A 21,788-nucleotide genomic window follows, 5' to 3' on the forward strand; every position below is an offset into this window, starting at 1 on the left:
GGCAGGCCTTCCCTTCATGCTTTCTCTCTCCCTGATTGTTCCTTCACCCAATGGTGGCTGCCCACCCCCTACCTATGAGTGGGCTTCTGAAGGGGACCATTTCTCAGAGTGGCATCAGGGTGAGGGGTATTTTTACTTAAGGGGAATTTTTTCCAGCCCCTTAGCCCACGCCAACAACTAAGGCTATTTTCAGCTAGTCGATGGGTAACTAGAAAATATGGATGCTCACCAGACATTGAGTGATGGGGAGTCCAGAGTTCCACAAGATGTGCTATAACCAGAGGAGAGAAAGTGTGGTATTCTTCAACAGATGAGATAAATCAACAGAGTGTGGCAATTTGAAAGGACTAGAGAATTTTTCTGTTCCACAAATGTTTATAAAATTCTATTTACAAGATATAGATGTTTCGCAGAGAAAAAAAAATATCCATCATAGGTCTGGGAGTTTAAATATACACCATGCATCCCCCATCAATAAGTTACAGGCTGGAGAAAACAAATTCCCATGCTTTCTTAATGCTCCCAAAGATAGAAGCCATAAATCATGCTGTAATACATCACCATTGATTTTTTTTTTTCAGGATTGGATATAATTCATCTTTAGGCCAGAGAAATGAGTACAGTATTCAGTGCAGTGTCATAATCTGCCATGTCATTATTAACAAATACCATCATCCGGGCATGTGGGGTGGCATACAAAATAGGAGAAATGAATGGGCTCCTGCCCGTTGACTGACTTTCAGCATCAGCATAAACCACTGGCTTTGCTCTTGGAGAAGTAGAAAAATGCTTTACTCTTTTAAGGTTTAAACTTCTAGAAACTACAAGTACTCAGAAAAGCACCACCCTTTCACTAGATGGACATCTGAAGAGGAGACGAATGCTCTTCTGCCAGCTAGCCCAGATGAAAATAGCCCAGAGCACCCAGAGTCTTCGAAATGCCAACAAACGGCGCTCCCAGCAAGCCCTGTCCATTCCTTATGGAGGCAGGCAGGAGGCGGACGAAAGGGAGGAGTAAGTAGCTTGAGAAGGGGAAAACTAAGGCAGTATTTTGGAAAAGCAGGTAAGTACGGACATGTAGGGAGGATTTGAGGGGTAAGAGAGAGATGCAGAGAAGCCAACCCCGTCCCAGGGCTGCCACCAGCCTGGGCACCCCTTTTCATTTCTCCCAGGGTTGTCCAGATGGGGCAAATGGTGATGAGGGGAGGCTTCAGGTGCACCTGGGGACACACGGGTGGCAGCCCGTCTAGCAAAGATGGTCTCATTTCTCAGCAGCCTTCTTTTTTTTTTTTTTTTTAAGATTTTTTATTTATTTGCGAGAGCGAGAATGAGAGACAGAGAGCATGAGAGGGAGGAGGGTCAGAGGGAGAAGCAGACTCCCTGCCGAGCAGGGAGCCCGATGTGGGACTCGATCCTGGGACTCCAGGATCATGACCTGAGCCGAAGGCAGTCGCCTAACCACCTGAGCCACCCAGGCGCCCCTCTCAGCAGCCTTCTCACAGGTGACGGCTCAGAGATGCCCCTCCTCCGACCATCCCCACCCCCCCGGGACAGACTGGGGAAGCAAACCACGTGGGGTTTGAAGGCAGAGGTGAAGTGGAGTCCAGGGAAAATGATGGAGGTAAGCAGTGCGAAAAGTGAGTCAAGGAAAAGTGGGTTGCATTAAGGCAGGTGACACTGGCAATGAACTTGCACAGCTGGAAGGAAAAGACAAGAGCTAGAAAGGTCAGGGAGGAGGGGACACATGAAACGGAAACAAGAAATGGTCAGGATAGAAAGGAGAATAAAGAATGAAAGCAAAGGACTTATTTGCTGAAGAGCCGAACTTCTATCTCGGGAATACTTAGGTGTCGCCAAAAGTTTGCCATCCGGGTAGAACGATGGTGATGTCAGAATATACACAAATGCTAAAGTGTAAACCATCTAAAACCGGCGTGCTGAAGTGGGGGAGGATCCCAGCATTTAAAGGGGCTGCTACCCATGTCCTGGTTGCCGCCCCATTTGCAACGCCACTTAAAATGATCACCCCTCAAAGGAGGCTTGTCAGAATCCTTTTCCAGTGGACATGGAACTTTAAAGGTATAGCTCCAAGACTAAGCTTGCAGTTTTCTGTATTGATATCTTGAGATTTAGAGACATTTTATAAATAGCAGACTGCAGTTGTATGCTTAGCTCACAGCCGGGTCAAAATGACATGAATACAAGGCAGGATGCAAGACACAGCCCCCTTGTGCTTGCCCCTCATGGCGGACACCCCCCACCGTGTGTCTTAAGGAGTGATCATCGTCATTCATAACAACTCGTGGCTGGTGTTTCTGGCTATGCATCAGGTGGTACTCCGGAGGCCTCACATGGATTAACTTACTTGATTCTCAGTGACCTGGTGAGAAGTGGGATTCCCAATTACCCAATAGGGAAACTGAGGCAGAGAGCAGTTCAGTACTTTGCTTGAGAAATAGCAGAGCTGGGGATGGACCCCTGGAAGTGTGGCTGGGCCAGTAGAACAGAAAAGCCACGGGCTGGTTCCTTTCCTATTCCTGCTGAGGACCAGGTGGCTCTAGGCTGACCACATCCTGCTGGGAGAGACGGGGACGGTCTTTGTCACGGATTTGTGACCCTACGGCAGCTTGAGTAGACCACTCCCCTTCAACTTCACTCTCAGGCAGGGTGACAAACATTTGAACACATCTTTTCACTGACTCAATAGCCAGATGTTGAAAATATCTATGCCATAATAAGATCCATATAAATTTCTCTTGGGTACCTGGGTGGCTCAGTCGGTTAAACGTCTGCCTTCGGCTCAGGTTGTGATCCCGGGGTCCTGGGATCGAGTCCCGCATCAGGCTCCCTGCTCCACCGGGAGCCTGCTTCTCCCTCTTCCTCTGCCTCTCATGAATAAATAAGTAAAATCTTAAAAAAAAAACTTCTCTTAAATGTGTCAAAACGTATTTACTGAGATTTTTAAAAGGGGAAATGAGGAAAAAATGTGCCAATTCCACTGAGAGCCATTTAATAAGAGTTGGATGTTTACTGCCTCAGAGATGGTTCCAAATGATAGAAGTTACCACAGCCAGTCTCTGTCTCCCTCCAGCCCCCAGTAACACAGGGAGCCCCTTGTGTGGCCGGTGGGGGGGTGTGTGCATGCAATTCCCTGTAGCTCCTAGCCCAGGATGTTGCACATCGAGGTACTCACTAGATGACTGTGGGAATGCAAAAGCCTGAAAAATGCTAATGGGCAGACACCTCTCCATTGGGTTCCTGCGCCATCCTGGGAGCACCTGCTCTGTGCCTTTCTGTGCAGCCAGCCCTCTGCACTGAGCACAAGGGAGGGGGGGAGGCATTCACTCCCTGCTCTAAGGGAGTATGTCTCTGTCTGCCCATGAGAGGCAAGCAAGGCGAGAATCCCTTGCAGACACATGGGCAGAGCATTGGACAGCATGGTGAGGGCATCTCAGTATTTGGAAAATCACAAAAGGTGAGAGACCATGGAACCAAAGATTTTTAATCTTTCTTGGTCCCCACTCTTTTCTCAGAAAAATAGGCACACACACTTTTTTTTCTTATAATTTCAGGAGTTTTGGAAACTCCCCTGGTACCTCTCCACAGGTACACATGGACCTCAAGTTAAGAGGTCCTGATTTATTTTAATCCCTTAATTTTACAGGTAGGAAGCTGAGGCCCAGAGGGGTCAAGCCACTTTTAAAAGCTCACACAGCAGTTCATGACAGAACAGAACTAGAACTTGGTCTCTAGACTTCTAGGACAGAAAGAACCCTTCCCAAGGCCCCATGCGACGGCATTTCACAGGACTGGCTGTCACTTACAGCAGCAAGGCCCCCTGCGATACAGAACCGGACCCATCAGTCCCACAGTCTTTGTCTTTCTTAGTATGTCACCAGCCATCTTTCCATTCTCCAACGATCAGGCTGGTGATGGTGTTTTCTGCCAAGCGCCAAATCCAGGTAATAGTTTAAAAAGTCTGTATTTCATGTGCATTTCCTCACTGACCCAAATCCCCTGGATTCCAGAATGGCTGGGGAATGCCAAGTCCAGGCTCTGCCTGGGGCCCTTTCCTTCCTGAGCACTGAGCGCACGAGGCTCTGGGCGGCATGTGGTGTTGAGGGGCACTTGTCTGCAGCCAGAGACCTCACGAATTTTAATCTGCTTCAGGTCTCTGTCCTGGGTTCTGATGTTTAAAATGTAAGAAACGAATATTCTTAGTAATCTCTTCTTTTTCTCCCTTAAAAATTACAGTAAAATCAGCGGGGCACCCTTACAGGAAGTTTCAATGGAAGAGCGGACATGAGTGATATTTCCCTCTCTTCTCTAGATTCAGGGTCTACATCAGCATTTAATGCTTGCAGATATTTAGGTTCAGGAATTTGTCAGCATATTTTCCTCATCCATTGGATGACCTTATAATCCTTAGAGATGGGAAAATACAGCTCATGCCCCCGTCACCCGAGCACCATTGCTGGTGCATTTTGTGTTTTAAAAATTTCTCAGCCATAGTTTCAATGTGACCTCTAGAAATAAATATAATCTACATAAACAACAGCTCTTTGGGGCCTCAATAATTTTTAAGAGTGAAAAAGAGTCCTGAGACCAAAAAGTTTTGTCTGGGGTGGGGACTCTTCACGTCCCAGTGATTCGCGTGACAGACACTTTGGGAAGTCATGGAGACCCTTCACTCTGGATCATGTGACCATCATCTTTCAGTCTCTGAAATCCTTCTGTCCTACATTCTTTAATACCAGGAAATAAAGGTGCACATTCTCCCAAACTAATCTATGAAGTCACTGTAATTCCCGTCAAAATTCCAAGAGGAGTTTTAAAAGAGGAATCAGACAAACTGACTCTAAAACTCATCAGGAAGAGAAAATGTGCAAGAACGGGTAAGAAAACTTGAAAAGAAAAAACTGCGGGTTGGGGGATGGGAGGAGACTTTCAGTAAACAAAACGAGGTGCGAACAGCACCAGCCCAGAGTCTGAGAGAGACCTGTGGGCATGTGATAGTACAGAAGGCACTTCAAATTGATGGTGAAAGAATACATTAGTGGTTCTCAAAGTGTGGCCCGTGCCACCCTTAGGGTCCCCAAGATCCTTTCAGGGAAACCCCAGGTCAGGACTATTTTCCTACTGATGCCCAAACATTATTTATCAGTCTCGATGCTATTCTCTCTTTTGGGGTTTCCTCTGGAGGCTGCAGGCTGCAAGACTCATGTCCTTACTCTCATCAGACTAGGATGAGTGCTGGTGCATTTTGTGTTTTAAAAATTTCTCAGCCATAGGTTCAATGTGACCTCTAGAAATAAATATAATCTACATAAACAACAGCTCTTTGGGGCCTCAATAATTTTTAAGAGTGAAAAAGAGTCCTGAGACCAAAAAGTTTGAGAACGGCAAGAACAGAATAGTGAACAGTACTGGGACACTTCACTAAACATCGGGAAAAATAGTGAGAACTTTAGCACACACACACACTTATATTACAGAGAAATTACTTTTGTCAGACTGAAAAAATAAAATCTTAAAGTATTAGAGGAAAATAAAGGAAATATTCCTACAATTTTGGGGGCATGGATATAAGGCACAAAATCTAGGAGTCATGATTATAAGATTTATAGATTGATTTCATTAAAAAGTTAAGCAATTTTTTTTGTATTGAAAAAGTAAAGTTAAAAGGTAAGTGACAGGTTGGGAGAAAAATATTGGCAAGAGATATTAAATAGTTATTACTGAGAATAAAGAATATGTTAATAGGAAAAGAACAAACACCCCAATACAAAATGGACAGAGTATGGACTAGCACATTGTGGTAATGAAAAAAAAGTCAACAAACAGGAAAATCAGCACAAGGTGGCTATTATCAGTTCTGGAGAAACACTAACACTTGTGCACAAAGAGATACAGGCAAGAACATCCACTGCCTCATTTTTTAAGCAGTAAAAAAAAAAAATTAAGAAATCTAAAAACGCATCAACAGAAGCATACACTATGGTTCATCTGCATTCTGAAATTCTATAAAGCAGTTGAAAAAAATGAGGTAGATCCATATGTTGACATGGAAGGTATCTCCAGGAAATATTTAAAAATCAAACTGTTGAGCAATGCAAAGAGTATGATCCCTTTTCGGTAGAAACTTTCCCTGCCACGGTATATTGGTATGTGTATGGACTCCCGGAATACCATCTGGAAAGACCCACAAAACCCGACAAGGATTCCTGTGAACCCTCAAGAGCAGTGCTCCTTTTTTTAACTCTTAGGTTTCTGACTCTTTGAAATCTTTTACAGTCAGAGTATGTTCTTGTCGTACTTGGGTGATTTAAGAAACCCAACACCATCCTCCCCTGCTTTGTGACCTCGTGAGATGTAATCTGATGCTTATTCTTCGTGGGACTCCCCCAGTCAGACTGTCAGGGGCACTGGAAAAGCATCTCCACTCCCTGCCTGGAGTGAGGGGCTGGTGGTAGGGAGATCCAGACTCTAGTTCTGGCAACACTGCTGAGCAGAAATTGGGGTCATGTGACCCTTCAGTGCAGGCCCAGCTGTAAGGGACCTAAAGACACCTGTCCTACCTATTTTCTGGGGTCCCTCTGAGGAGCCACAGATATTGGAACAGAAGGGTCCATCCTGAAAGCCGAGTTTAGTGAAGGCCTACGCTGCCTTCATTAATTTTGCAACGGGCAGTATGGTGTCCCTCCTTCCTGAGGGCACTGAGCCAACTCCAGGCCTTCTACCAGATTCGATTAAAACAGGCCATCGGGGGGTGCCTGGGTGGCTCTGTTGGTTAAGCGACTGCCTTCAGCTCAGGTCATGATCCTGGAGTCCCAGGATCGAGTCCCACATCGGGCTCCCCGCTCAGTGGGGAGTCTGCTTCTCCCTTTGACCCTCTCCCCTCTCATGCTCTCTCTCACTCTCTCTCTCTCTCTCAAACAAATAAATAAAATCTTTAAAAAATAAAAAATAAAAAAAAATAAAAAAAACAGGCCATCGGTGCGTTTCAGACAGTGGGTGCCTCAAAATGAATGCAAATTGGGGATAAAAAGGCTTTCTGTCAAAAGCCTCCACCCACATAGAATCAATTACCATTTGATTTACCAACCACTGAAAACTCTTCATTTGGGAGCGCCGAACAATAAGTCATGATTAAAAATGACTGTAATCCTTTTAATTGGATGTTAATGCCGTTTCATTGCACCGATTGTTGATCACAGAGCTTCTTCCCCTCTCCGGCTCCTCCTCAAATGACGCCATCCGCCCTGGGGTCCTGTCCCTGGGGGGTTCCACCTCGCAGAACCTGGAAGCCGGTGAGCCCGAGGTGTGGCCACGTCGCTCCCGGGGCACTGTGTGCTGGATCCCATTTCCTACGAGGCTGGAGCATTATCACTGCAGGCTCATGACTTTTTCCTCTTTCCATATTTCATGCAACGAACTACAGAGGATCCTGGAGTTACTCTAGCCTCACGTGGCGGTTCCCGGGGGTTCATCTCTTAGGTTCTGCTTGTAAACAGACTTCTAATAGGACTCGTTTCTCCCGAAATCAGTGCTGGCTGTCTCCCTTTTCTGCTGTGCTCTCCTTCCCCTGGACACCCAGGGCTGAACCCTCAGGACTGGCTCTGACCTCCGCTCCTGTCCCCTCCCAGCAGAGCTGATCTGATTGTCCAGCTGCCAGTTGAGATGTCCCCTTGTCACTCATTTCAATTTTGGGGGCCTTTCCCCTCCAGCCATCTCCTTCCTCCCTCCTTGTGTTCCCTGCTGCAAGATGAGTATTCTTAAGAACACAACAACAACAAAACCCAGCTCTGATGAAGTCATTCACCTGCCAAAAATTTAAGCTGGTTCCCCAGAGTCCAGGGGAGGAGGGTGGTCCCACGCCTTCATGGCTATACAATGCTGTTGGGGCCCTTGTCTTCCTGGGAGCAGTCGCTCCTAACCCCCACCCTGCAACCGGGGCTTAGCTATCACAGCTCCCTTCCGCTACGCCCACCGCGCGTCCTAAGTGCATCTGTGAGCTTACACCATTAGGACAGAGGGCCCACTCACTGGGAGCACCCCGTAAACCTTGCTGAGGGAATGAATGAACACAAACCCAGCTCTGGCCCTGCAGGTGATCTGCTCTTCCCTGACACATGCTGTGTTCGCCCAGGCTTTGCTCAGGCTCTCGGCCCTGCTTGGGACCTTTCCCCTCCATGTCCGCTGCTAGCACTTCCCTCATCTTCCCAAGCCCTGTGCAAACATCACCCGCCAAAGGCTTTCCTGATTTCCCTGCATGATGCCCTTCTGGATGCCGCCCGCCACCTCAAGCTCTCTATGATTTCTGATGCCACTTAAGACTCATTCTGCTTTTTAGAAATCAGTGTCATCCACCAGATCTTGGCTTCAACAGATGCGCGCCGAGTTGAAGAATGATTCACCCTGCCCACCCTCGCTGCTCGGCCTTCTTTGATAGAATGTGTTTCGAAGGTCTCGTGGGGGGGGTGGGGCGTGGTGGATACTTCTCTGCTTTAACCCTGGCAGATTTTGCACATAGTAGGTGTTCAGTCAAATGATCCTGAAAGAAACAGATGCCAAGTGGATTTCCTCCGCTGGAGCCTGCCTGACTGTGGGGATGGAAGGCACAGTGCCATCCTTTGTAGAGAATACTCTCCTTTCATCTCTCCCTCGAGAAGGCCAGAGGTTCAGAGCACCCAGCCACCACTGCCTCTCCTTCTCTGATGCCGAGATGAGAGGGAGGAAACGGCTCCAGGCCACAGTAGCAGGCACTGGGAGGTAGGGAGGGAGTCAGAGGGAGAGCAGGCCCGGGGCTCTGAGGCCACGGTGCCATCGGCATTGTGCCCTCCCTCCCCGTGGGGCCAGGCCGTGGTGCGGGCTGGGGAGGGGCCTCTGCCCTCCCCATCCTCCTCTTCCTCCTCCTCCTCCGCCCAGGGCTCTGTCGCACTCAAACTAGACGCCATCCGGTCCACGCCACTTACTAAGGGAGCAGGTGGATTCCTTTCTCCTGCGGGCTTGCTGCTGTCACATGGGCCCAATCAAAAGCTTCAGGGGGTCGGTGTTTCCCTCATTCGTGTCAGTATCTCTGATAAGGTGTCTCGGTTCGTTGTTAATTAGCCCTGTGTTTCTCATTTCTCTCATTTCATCAGCGACATGGCTCTTGGTTAGATCTTTTGAAGTAAATCCACTGAGAGAAAAACCTTTGCCTGTGCCGTGAGATTTCTCATCAGGATATTCTGATGTCATGGTCAGGAGATCAGACTGGAGGCCACTGAAAAATTTTAAATTTGAGTTATTTTCTTGCCCGAGAACACTCAGCCGGGTCACGTGCAGAGCCACACGGGACTCCGGTCCTGTGCTCAGGCAACTCCCCAGAAAACCTCTTGTTTTAAGAATTTGGTGCAGGACAGACTCTCGCTCTACACAGACTGCAGGGCTGGAGAGGACAAGCTGGGGCAGCAGGGCCAGCAGCCAGGGGAGTTTCCATGAGCGTGAAATGTCACAGATCCGTCTCATCCATCAGAAATCGACCACCTCCTAAGAGACTCCCAAACTCCCAGGGCCTCAGCGATGGAAGGGAGCTTGGAGGTACGAACATGATCTGAGGCTAGAACCTCCTCCCACACCGGCAGGCATGACCCACTGTCTTTCGGACCACCCCTGGTCCCTGTGACCACCCCTGGTCACTGCTGCCCCAGGCCACGTTGTTTCCGAGCTGCCCCAGTGGTGAGCACACCTTTCTCTGTGAGCTGAAAACGGCCCCTCACCCGCACGGCCTGGCTGTCCCCACGCCACTTCCAAAGCCACACAGGTGTCCACAGGAAAGGCAGGAGCCAGAAATACTGAACAGGTATCTGAATAGGATCCAGCCTGACTTACCACACATATATTATCACTCATAACCAGAACTTAATATTTTTTCAAAAACACATCCCAACCTCATAGAACCTAAGGCATACTTTCTCTCCTGGAATACCAATTCATGATAAATCATCAGACCTCAGCACTTCTTAACAGATTCACTGAATAGAAGGAGGGATTCTTCTCCAAAGCAAGTATTTAAAACAGAGAAGACTCCGTCAGCACAGAGAGCCTGTAGGTAAGTCGTACCGATTGGGGGGGTTGTTCAGTGGCACATCCAACAGTTTATGTTCTTTGCAATTAAAAAACCCAGCACCTCACTTTTTGGTATGGGTAAGTCTGATGTTCCTGAATTTCTCCACTGCTTCCAGAAAGAGTAAAGAAGATGCAGGTTGGGACAGCTGCTAAGATGTCTCCTGTCATCTCCCTGCCCATCTCTTCCCCACTGGCCTGTTGTGCCCTCACATTCCCCCGGGGTCCTGCTCTTGGTCCCTGATTTTCTCTGGGAAAACATCAGACAGTCTTTAGGTCAGCTGTGGTAGCTGCCCTGGGATGTTCTGGCTTCAGCTCTAGGTCACCTTTTTACAGTGGATCAAGAGGTGCCACAAAATCCGGCCTCAGGAGAGGATACCCACGTAGACACACACGCACACCACACATATGTGTGTATACATAGATTCTAACCCTTTTATTCAACTTTTATCTCCCACCCTCTCTCTCCTAGAGTGACACAAAGGGCAGCAAAGGAAGGGAGGGCAGACATAGACTCAGAAGCGAGCCGGACCACTACAGAGCTTCATGGATGGGTCCAGAAAGAAATCCTCTCAAATCCACCTGCACTTGAGTGCCTGATTCCAGGGTACTTCCTCCCCAAAGGCCTGTGGGGCTGACAGGACGGTAGCCTCCCCAAAGATGTCCTAATCCTTGGCAGCTGTGACTCCATTACCTACATGGCAAAAGGGAGTTGCAGACTGAAGGTCAAGACCTTGAGATGGGCAGATTATCCTGAATTTTCAGGTTGCGGCCACTCTTCAAAAGCAGCGAGCCTTTCTGGCTGAGGTCAGAGAGATGGGCGGGAGAGAGGCAGGAGAGCTTCAAAGTGTGGGAGGGACCTGACCCGCTGTTGCTCGCTCTGAAGAGCAAGGAAGTCACGAGTCAGAGAATGGAACAAAGAAAGGGGCCTTCGTCCTACATCCCACGGACATGGTCAACCCCCCAAATGAGCCCAAGAGAGGGTTCTCCCCGGAGCTTCTGGGTAAGAGTCTAGGCTGGTGATATGTTGATTTCAGCACTGTGGGTCCCAGAGCAGAAATGAGCCAAGCCTGCTGGACTTCTGACTTATAGAACTGCACGGCAATGAATTTATGTTGCTTGAAGCCTCCAAAATACAGCCAGGCGCATGCTGGCCTCATGCACTTACAGAGCGGGCTGTGGTCGCCACTGGCTCTGACGGGGTCATGTGGCTGCCAAGCTCCTGAGCGTGGAGGACATGCCTGGGTGACACCCACAAAGAGAACAAACCTCAGCACCTACATACGGCAACACCATTTGGAAAGCCAGTGGCTGAGATTCTTGTGCGTTTTCAAATCTGGGCCATAGCAAAGACTCTTTACCTCTACTTGAGAATGCTATTTTGAGGGAAAATAAGCTAAAAATTGCTCGGAACCTGGTAAGAGCATTTCTCTCTCTCCTCTCCTTTCCACGTGAATGGTTTCTCCAGCAAAGTCAGCAGGCCGCTCATTCTACCAGCAACATTGGTCTGTTCCCCTTCCTGGGGAACACAATGCTCTTGATTATACACACCATGAGCACAGCCAAATCATGAGAATGAGCAGACGTGTGTGCTCGAAGAGAATGTTCTGGCAGAGACCGTCTGTTGCACATCTTGCCACAAAAAGAATCTTCTTTGAAATCACTCCTGTCATGCACGTAAACGATGCTTTGGTGCTGGGTGTTCTCACTTATATTCCATATAATTGACTTTGTCACCCTAGCATGTCAAGTACGGAATGGCTGACTCTTGCAGGTCAAAACTTGAGACACAAAAGGGTTGAAAGAAATGACCTCAGACCTCCTAAAATTGTGAGGGTAAGCAGGAATCCAGAACTCACTACCTGGTCCTTCCTTATGATCCGATAAGATCCATGAGTTGGGAGGTCTGGAATAGATACCCGGAAGACCCATGCACAAGGAGTGCTGTGCCCACAGGTGGCACGGAGGTGAGCCCCAGGGAACGGGGGGGGTCTGCTGTCCCCAGGGAATGGAGCCGCTGAGATCCCCCAGGTCTCAGGTCAGGCTTTTGCCTCCCCTCCCCACGGAGAGGAGTCCCTGTCACGGATGCCCGTTCATTGTCTGAAAAGCTCCACGGGCATCCTGTACAGACATACGCTGTCTGGGAAGTCACAGGTGCCAGGGACAGAGGAGGGGCGGTGGCTTAGGCTGCAACCCTCTTGAGGCTTCAGAAAGCATGCCAGCTCGCAGCCCAGACCTCAGTTCTGGTTCTAATGTGCATTTATAAAACTTCCCATGACCAGCATGTTTTCATGATGTAACCAATTTCCTGAAAGACAGACGAGCCTCTTCTTCTGGGAAGAAATGACAAGGCTTGACTGTAAGATGTGCCCAAGCAACATGTCCTGAAAATAGAAGGGCACAGAGGAAATGATGGCGGAGGGTGTCAGTGCTGACAGCACTGGGGAGAGGGACGAAGAATGACACTTCCCATGGGACCTGTTCTTAGCAGCCACGGACATTGACAATTTCGTTCTCAGGACCACCTTTCCTTCTGGATAACTTCTAGCCAACTCTTGCCTCCTAGATTCCTTCATAGAAGACAGGACATCCCTGTAAAATATATTCTTCAAGTCCCCTCTGTGTATCTTCCATATGTCCCTGTCCCCTTTTTAGGAGATCAGTTGACTAAAGAATCTGTACTTTCGACCAACATTCTGTGCTATAAACACAGAAGCACCAAAATGGAGATACTTTATAGAACGAAAATATATACAGGACCACATTTGTTTTCAAATATCTTAATAACCCCCCCCCCCCAAACACACACGCTCCTAGGGACATGAGCCGGCTTATCTTTATAACTAAATGATGTAAATGATATGTATATCTTAGCAAAGTTCTTCATTCATTGTTTAAGAATTCTCTACCACAAGATGAAGATTACTTTTGGGAGTAATGAGAAGTTCTAGTCCAGCCTACTTGGTTATATGAAGAAGAAAGAGAGCCGGTCCCAGATAGAGCCGGGTCAGTGGGTCCAGTGGGCCCACCCTACACTAATGAACGTGAAACCTAGGGGGACAGCTGATGTGGGGAGCCCATTCAAGCACATCATGGGTGAACATTTTTCTTTCAAGAAGTTCAAAATTCTATGGCACATGCCCATATAAACTGTTTGGCAGGATGGGATTAATCCAAAGAATTTGAGATTGACCATTGTTAAGTTAGTCCATTGAAGATCATGAAAAGGTATTCTGTTCCTGGAAATAATATAGGTTATCTGGACTGCCTGAAGGTGTGCCTAATGGCACTCCCAGAAGGAATCTACAGAGGGGGTCAGATGATTCCCATCAGGTGACCTCACAGTGATAAGGCCACCCACACTGGGGCAAAGATAAATACTCTGTTGGGACCACCTGCTCATCAAAATGAAGTCCACTGGACCTTGCAAGCCCTCCTTCTCCCCAAACCAATCTGATTTAACACGGATCAATGCAGGTTTCTGGGGTGAACAAGAATTCACACTTGGCTTTCTAGCTAAAGAGCACTTCAACTTAAATATGGCTAAACGAGTCATGTCCAGGTTTAAGCATTCAGACATTACTACTCATGCGCATAAACATAGGGAGTTTTTTGGATGGAATGAAGGGAGAATATGATTTCGGAGAAGAAAAGCCAAGGCACGGAGGAAGGGGTAGTTGAGTAGAAGGTCAGTCCAATACTTAACACGTTAGCATTGTGGAAAACAGGGCAACCCCAAAGGATATCTTGCAGGACTGTCCTTAAGTGCGTTTAGGAATCCTGTCTGTTGTGAACCTGTGGGAATGAAACCAAAATTTAGTATTCAAACATTCACCTCCAGAGAAACAGCCCTCATGCTGCAAGCTCCCTCATCTACATAAGAATAATAGGTGTCTAAAGATCAATTAAATAATTATATTTTGTTGTGCTACGGCTCCCAGTTTGCTGATCAGGGATTGAGATTCCACTAAAGTTATTCAACAAGAAAATGGCAGATTCATAATTAGACCCAACATCTGCAGGATATTTTTTCAATAAAAGCAGATGGATGTCTGCATACTTTCCCATAAATTATAGTTCTGATTACTCCTTTGTTTTCCTCATTTTAATAGGAAAACAGAATACTGTATGCTATTTTTTCCTCTTCGCTTATGAAAGACTGTTTTTCCAAAGTTTGTTAACTGTTGACCTAGGACATCCTATAAACTAGGCTACGTATAAAAGACGTATTTATCTGCACCCAGAGTAAACAAACTCATAAAGTTGGAGTTTATTACTCACTACTTTAGGAGTGAATTGTTCGTGCAAAAAAAAAAAAATTCTTTAGGGGCTTGAGTAAAGATGCAGCTGACAAGAAGCAATTTTTCTTTTATGTGTTGACATCATGGTTTTTAAACATAAAAGCCCATGTGGAGGGAATGCTGGTGCTCCCATCCTGGGGGGGTTCCTGCCGTGCGGCGTGAGGCTGTGTGTTTGGGGGACGTAATCTGGCCTGGAGCAGCAATGGGAGGAACAGGGAGGATGGATTCGGCGTTCTGGGCTGCTGTGGCCAGACGGGGCAGTTAGAGGCAGGGTCCCGGACCCTTCTGTGTAAGTGGGAACCGGGTCCGGCCATGTAAGGGCTGAGCATTTGTCCTCAAGGTCCCATTCCCTCTGTGCTGTCTCCCCCACTGGCCACCACTGGGGCACAAGGATATGCCCAGCACTAGGATGCCAAAGGGTGGGAAAATGAATAAGGAAAGCTTAAGGCTTTCTCTTCTGCCTCTGCTAGGTCAGGGGGCAAAACCAGCAAGTGGGCTGGGGCAGATCTTAGAGCAAACACACTCTTGAGGCAAAATGAGGACACTAAAAGAAATGACTTCTTTTTCCCTACTGAACCTAAACTGGTTCGCTTTCCCAAACTTTCCATTCTTGATAAGGAGTTCCAGCTGTCAGGTTCCTCAGAATCTTTGCTACAACAGGATTCTGCCCCGGCCCCCCGTCCTGTCATGGCCCCCCAACCTCCCTGGAGCCTGTTACCTGGCAGGGAGAACTCAGGTGACAGTTCTCTCGCTGCTCTCAAACAGCCTCGGCCAATGTTTTCAGAATCGTAGGGGATCACAGGAGCCATGTAAAAACCTGCCCTTCCTGAGAGTATTGAGTGCCACACCAAGTCGGGGGGGTAGGTGGGGGTTGTTTAGTGGGGGTTGTGGGGGGGTGCAGAACAAGGGGAGAGGAAAATCCTTATTTGCTTTTGTTCAACATATTCGGGTAATTTGCAAGCAGATAAATTCTGAATGCTTTTCTTTGTGGAAGATGAGATTAACAATATATTAGCATAAACTACAGCAAACTCGATTTTGCTGGAACTGGGGTAAGTAAAACTTTAGGGGAGATAAAAGTGAAGTGTACATCATCCAACTGTGGTGGCAGTGGCTGGCTTCGCAGTGAGCGTGTGTGTCTGTGTGTGTGTTGCCAGAGCTCACGTGTGCAGGTGTGCAAGCCAAAACCAGCCCTTGATGTCCAGGATGCAGGGGCAAGGCCATAAATACACTTCGATAATACATACAGGAAAGAATTCTGAAGTTGCTAAAGATGATCTAAAAATGTCACGTTTAAATATTATTTTTTAATGTCCTAAATGTGCTGCAATCTCGGTGTTTATTTCTTCTCGTTTCTGATTCTTTTGCCTATTAATACGCAGAGGGGACCCCGGCTGCTTTTTCGCCATTTTTCAACTCTGAAATTAGAGGGAAGAGGTGCCTCTGCAGGGCCACGGGGAGTGTGGAAAGGGCCCCTAACAAACAGTCTTCTTCTTGGGATCGCATGGAGTCTTGAATTTCAAGCATAGATTCCAAGCTTGCATCACGTTGGCATGATTTCAGCCAAAAAGAAGGGACCTAAATTTTAAAATGCCATGAAAATTTGGGAGATTCCACTTAATATCCAAATTTGACCAATATATCTATGGGAAATTCTCCATACCGCCTCCTTGCCCCAGGTCCCCCTAGCCCCCCAAAAGAGAGGCAGAGAGTAACTCCAGCCTTAGCACATCATCTGTGGTTTCAGCGCTGCCTCACGGGGAGAAAGTGAGGCCGTGTTCAGATGCTGCCAGAAACATTGCAGAAGGGAGCTCCGCAACTGCTAATGGGCGGTTGTACTTCTAGAATGTGGACAAGAGGCCCTGCTGGGCTTTAATGTTGCTAATGGCACTGGAATGGACATTTAAAGGCGTAAGTTTATAGTTCAAAGCCAATTCACTTCCTTCTGATCATTCCCTGTTGCTGGAAAGTGGATAACCAAGAGAAAAAAAGAAATTCAAAGTTATGACCTTCAGAATGGGAAATGAAAAATGTCATTTGCTTAGGCAAATACATATTAAAATCCTTAATATCCAAATCTCATTTTTAATAAAGTTGCTTCCTTCATATGCCAGGGATTTACTAATGTTTAGCAGATGATTGGAAATCTTTTCGATTGTATATCTTTAATGTGTGTGTGTGTGTCTTTATCCCCAGACACTGTTTTCTAGGGATGGTGACTGTTCTTACATAAGCCAGTATCATGTTAAAAGCAAAACAAAACTACTGTTTGATGGTTATCATTGCAGCACATTATCCTTTGTGCAAAATGTGGGAATGATTCTTCCAGGGGATCCCTTAGCCAAAGAGAAACTGAGATCACTGAGGTTGGAACAGGGGCAAGTGAAAGAGAGCCTGATCTGGGGTGATCTGGCTGCTGTGGCTGGAAGGATGAGAAATGGGGAGTCGAAGGAACAAGGGGGTGGAAGGCAGGGAGAAGGGCAGAGAAGGAGGTTGCGGGGGTGACAGAGAGGGAGGGCAGGGAGGGAGGAAGGAGAGGGAGGGATGACAGGGACGGAGAAAGGGGAGTACACGAAGGGGGCAGGCTGGAAGTGAGGAGAGGAACAGGAAGAGGGAAAAGAGAAGAAAGAGAAAGCCCGAAATGATCAAAATATTAACTCAAAATTAAATCAGAAAACCAAAGGCAGGCAAATGGTTACATACGTAATCTGATTTCGCCAGCATACTTACGAAGAATGACGTGGGTGATAACGAATGCAAATATAAAGACTGTCAGAAAAGACAGAGATAAAATAAACATATAAAAAAATCTGTAGTTTCTTTTCCCCACACAGTTGCCTACCCAGGGACAGTGGTGATCAAACCGTTCTGAAATGAGAGGCAGAAAAAAAAAAACGGAAATCAGTTAATAGAATGTTTTTTTACTTGAGGGAGCCCCTCCCTGCTCCCCAATACTCTGACAACACAGTTGACCGTTGAACGGGTGCAGGGGCTGGGGTGCCGACCTCCCCACAGCTGAAAACCCCATCTAACTTTGACTCCCCCGAAACGTAACTACTGATAGCCATCTGTCGCTTGGAAGCCTCGCCGATCACAAACACAGTCGAGTAACACACAGTTTATACATTATATGTATTATATACTCTACTTTGGCAATAAAGTAAGCTAGAGCAAAGAAAATGTTATGAAGAAAATCATAAGGAAAAGAAAATAAGTTCACAGCACTGTGCTGTCTACGGAGCACTACCCACGTATCAGCGGCCCCACATAGTCCGGGCCTGTGCTGTTCATGGTCAAACTGTATCACAGACTCACATCCTAGCGTGTTTCCAAATGCACCACTCAGAGAAATGCTTAACATGAAGACGTTTCAAGAACAGAATCATTCTTTCAACAGAACTTAGCTGTTTTGAAAAAATGAGGGACACACCTTCTTCTCAAACAGCAACTTAAAGAAATGGGAACTCAAATTCTCATTACAATGAGAAAAGTAAAGATTTCCTTCTTTTGTAAAAGCCTCTGAGATTCACAGAACTGTCTTCCATCTTGCATGCGTGCGTGCGTGCGTGTGTGTGTGTGTGTGTGTGTGTGAGTAGTCATAGACAGAGGTCACAGGGGTGCCAGGACAGAGGGATCATCCCTTGTTCTCCCATCCCGTAACAACGGTTTCCCAAGGAATGTCTGCACTACTTCAATAGTTGTAGGAAAATTGATATTTTAAAAATTGAACTGTGATCTTCATGTCCAACGTAACAAACTGGGTTTTTTAGTCTGCAGTTCTCAGCTAAGTTACCTGTAAAACGAAGATGCTCTTATAGACTTGTTGTGGGGTTAAATAATGTCTGGGAGAGCATTTTTAAAAGTACACAGTGTTTTGTAGTTTGTCAAGAGAAGTCGCATACCTTAATAATACCTCTGGCCTTCAGCCATTTCTAGGAGGAAAATGATGTTGCCCTATTTTCTAGAGGAGCAAACTGAGTCCGAGAGAGAGGGGAGACTGCTCAGGAGCAGCGGAGCCAGGAGCTGGGGCCAGGCCCCCCCTGCATACACTGGCCTGGTGCCCTGCGGACACCCAAGGGTCGGCACTGGGCACTCTTACCCTGTTTCCCCCGGAAGCCCGTGCATAAACCCACGTCTTCTCACTGCGGGGATTTCACACAGTCTGTAATGCCATTGCGATTTGTCCCTCCCCTTGCAAGTCATGGCCAAGTGCTCCTCTTTTCTCTACTGCTCAGCTGATCTTCCATCCAGAAGGACTATGCAGAGCGTCCTATTAACACACTCACCCTGATCAGACCGCCTGCCGCCCGTGGGGCCAAAAACACCAGGGGGTGGGGGGTGGTGACAGCTTTTTACTCAGGGTCTTTCCCAAGCTTATCTTCTACCCAGTTTGCATCTTTTAAATACCGATATGCTTTAAAAACACACAGAGAGGCCTATGGGAGGTGTGACTGTGTAAGTAAACCAGTCCAAAGCCAGGCAAGGCAGAGTATCCTTTCTTTCTGGTCACCTGTCATAAATCACTCATCTCCCATTTTATGTCTCCTGCAAGCTTGCTTCTTGAAAAGGGCACTCCTGTGTCAAAACCACCTCATTTCTCCCAAGTCATTGGTCTACACAAAGAAGGGCAAAAAGAGAAAAAAAAATCTGAACCAACCAGATTTTCCCAAGACTTTGAGTCTGTCATTTTGAGAAGCCTCTTTTTCTTGATCCATGAGTATCCCACATGGGAATGGGAAGTGGAGACAGGGGGCACAAAGGACATATTAGGTTGGAACTTCTGATTCCAGCTGTGAAAGCCGATCTCCAAATCCCAAATATGTCGTGGACTGAGCCTCTTCCTCAAGTGAAAGTGGTTTATCAGCACAGAGGACACCAGGGCTTGGGAGGCGTAACCAACATCGTGGACACGCCCCATCGAAGCACAAGGGTCTTTGCAGCCCCCTGTAGACCATGGCTAGGGGGGCAGGCGGTTGTTTTGTTTTCAGCTTAGAAAATTTTAGCTAAACTGTGACTCTGGTCTTCCTGAGGGAGCAGAGCAGCTAGGGAAGGTGAGGAGCATGAGACCCCTGCTCATGGCACCTGGGAGGCTTCCTGCGAAACCAGTGACATCTCAGGAATGGTGTGAATGCCTGGCTCTCTGGCAGTCCTGAGCTGAGAACAAGTTTCCATTTGGAAACTTGTCTTACTACTGAAAACTTATTGTAGGCTTATAAAAGTCTCACTGAAATGTAGGCTCCCCAAGAAATTCTCTTGTTGAATGTTTTTCATGTCCTTCTTTGTGTTTGCTGAACCCATGGTGGTAAATGAGCCTAAAAGCATCGGTGGGCATCTCTGTCTTTTGGCAGCCTTACCTGGTGCCCTCCTCCCATCCCCTTCCTCAGTTTCCCTCTCTGCCTGATTTCTGGCAGTGGGCTGCACCCGGGGCTCAGCCTGGGCTTCTTCTCCTCTCCATGGATTCTCTACCACTGGGAAGTCTCTCTTCATCCCAACATTCAACTGCCCACCATACACCAGTGATGCCAAAATGGCCGTGTGCCGCCTTCAACAGGTCCTATCAGCTCTACCCTCACTTATCTCCAAAATCTTTCATTTTTTATGTGTGTTTGCCAATGCTACTCTAAGCTTTAATAAATATTTGTCAAGTGACTGAATAAACCCTCATACTACCAAAAGGACATCCATGCCAGCACGCGTGTTGCCCAACACCACTCAGTTAGCAAGTAGCAAGGCTGGGACGAAGCCTGCTCCGTCTACCTCCAGGACTCCTGGCCATGAGAGGCACACTGCCTTTACTGAGTGTTTTCCATGTGCCCAGTGCTGTGTCAAGCGCTAGGAAGGAGAACAACAACAACGACAACACCACTCTGCGGTTTCAAGGTGCTCCTCATCTTATTTGATGGGGTGCTTTATTTTCAGACTCCAACTATTCTGCAGACTCAAGGAATGAACTCCTCACAGAGAAAACCTAATTTAACCTCTATCTCAGTCTGTTCTCTCTCAGCAGTGTTGGCAAGCGTACAACACCCTCCCTTTACGGGTCAAGGCTAAAAGCAGGACAAGGGGTGCTCACCCCGTCCTGCATGGCTCTGCTCTGAACACACATGCCCTCACTCGGAGTGGAGGAAGCTGGGGTGGGGGGGCACCAGGGGTTGTTCTGAACAGGGAGGCTTCTGTTACTCAGTTTCCCGGGAAAGGAGCAGACAAGAGTTGGGCACAGGTGGAGCTGGGACAAGAGGAAGTGGCCACAGCTGCACACGACGTGCCCCCGTGGACCTGAGTGAAGCAGGAATTGTCTGGGAGGGAGAAAATCTGGGGCAGGAGAGGGGAACCCAACAGCCGGTAAAGCTAGTTGCATGCATCCACACCACCTAAGACATTTCAAACAGTGATCGTTAGAGGTCAGTTTGTGTATTTCCTGGAGGGAAAAATTAAATGTAGTGTCCTGGGGGTGGGAGGTGTGGTGGGAGAGTCTTTAAGACAACGCTTTGGAGTTGCTGCCACATCCCTTGATTCTGAAGTTTGGACCCTGCCAGAAGGGAGTGGTCCCTACGCCGCTGCATTTCTGGAGAGTTTAAGCACCAGGAGCTATTCCCTGTGCTGTTGTGGATCCGGGCTCAGCCTTGCTGCACACAGGAACAGAGCCTGACGGGAGGGGGAGCCTTGCTGCACACAGGGGCAGGGCTGGGTGCTGATAAACCTGATGCCGTCCTGTTATGATCTGTGGATTCGTTCTCCCTTCCTTCCCCAGGTGAGCTTGCAGTGAAAAACCATTTCTAGCTGCCTGAATAACCTGGTAGACACTCAACACACATGCACCAAGCGAAGGAAGAGACTCTTTAATTGCTTTTGGTAGGTTTCCGAGTGATTGCTGGTTGCCAGGTGCAGACACTGAAAATGCTGGTGAAAGAAGATTTCGGGTGAGCCAACCCGAGGAAAAGGCAGGGGTCCGTGAAATTTGAACGTGCTCAGAGAAGGCTGAGGGGTGGCAACTGTTGACCAGAGGCTAAAAGCATCGACTGGCCAGTTAGTGTGAGTCAGCTCATGGCGAGAAGTGGCCTCTGGCCTCTCCCACTAATAGGGGGAGGCAGGGTTGGGTTTATTAAAAGCTCCAGAGGACGCCACTGGGAGACCCAGACGCTATGGGGTAGGATGCCAACCAACTTCAAAAAGTCACCTGCCCTGAGATCCTAAGTGGGGGAAGAAGGTCCCATTAAAATGACCAGTGGGAACGTACTTTAGAAAAGGGAATTACGCAGTGATCACCAAGACAGCATGGTATTGGCACAAAAACAGACACATAGACCAATGGAAAAGAATAGAGAGCCCAGATATGGACCCTCACCTCTATGGTCAAATAATCTTCGATAAAGCAGGAAA

At 47.6% G+C, this 21,788-nt stretch overlaps 1 protein-coding gene across 4 annotated transcripts in view; it reads right to left on the reverse strand.

Moving 5' to 3' along the window:
* ZDHHC14 (zinc finger DHHC-type palmitoyltransferase 14) overlaps nucleotides 1–21,788 on the reverse strand; it is a 261,878-nt gene that overhangs the window by 19,810 nt on the left and 220,280 nt on the right. For 3 of the 4 annotated variants that reach the window (XM_021693294.1, XM_021693293.1, XM_021693291.1), the window contains 2 exons: nucleotides 17,139–17,276; nucleotides 13,859–13,902 (listed from right to left, as the gene is read on the reverse strand). In XM_021693294.1, the coding sequence (XP_021548969.1) occupies nucleotides 13,859–13,902; nucleotides 17,139–17,276 (182 nt within the window). Of the gene's footprint in view, nucleotides 1–13,853; nucleotides 13,903–17,138; nucleotides 17,277–21,788 lie in introns of all 4 variants that reach the window. The other variant, XM_021693292.1, reaches the window with a different exon arrangement.

Source organism: Neomonachus schauinslandi, chromosome 8, assembly GCF_002201575.2.
Source record: "Neomonachus schauinslandi chromosome 8, ASM220157v2, whole genome shotgun sequence".
In the NCBI taxonomy this organism is placed as follows: domain Eukaryota; kingdom Metazoa; phylum Chordata; class Mammalia; order Carnivora; family Phocidae; genus Neomonachus; species Neomonachus schauinslandi.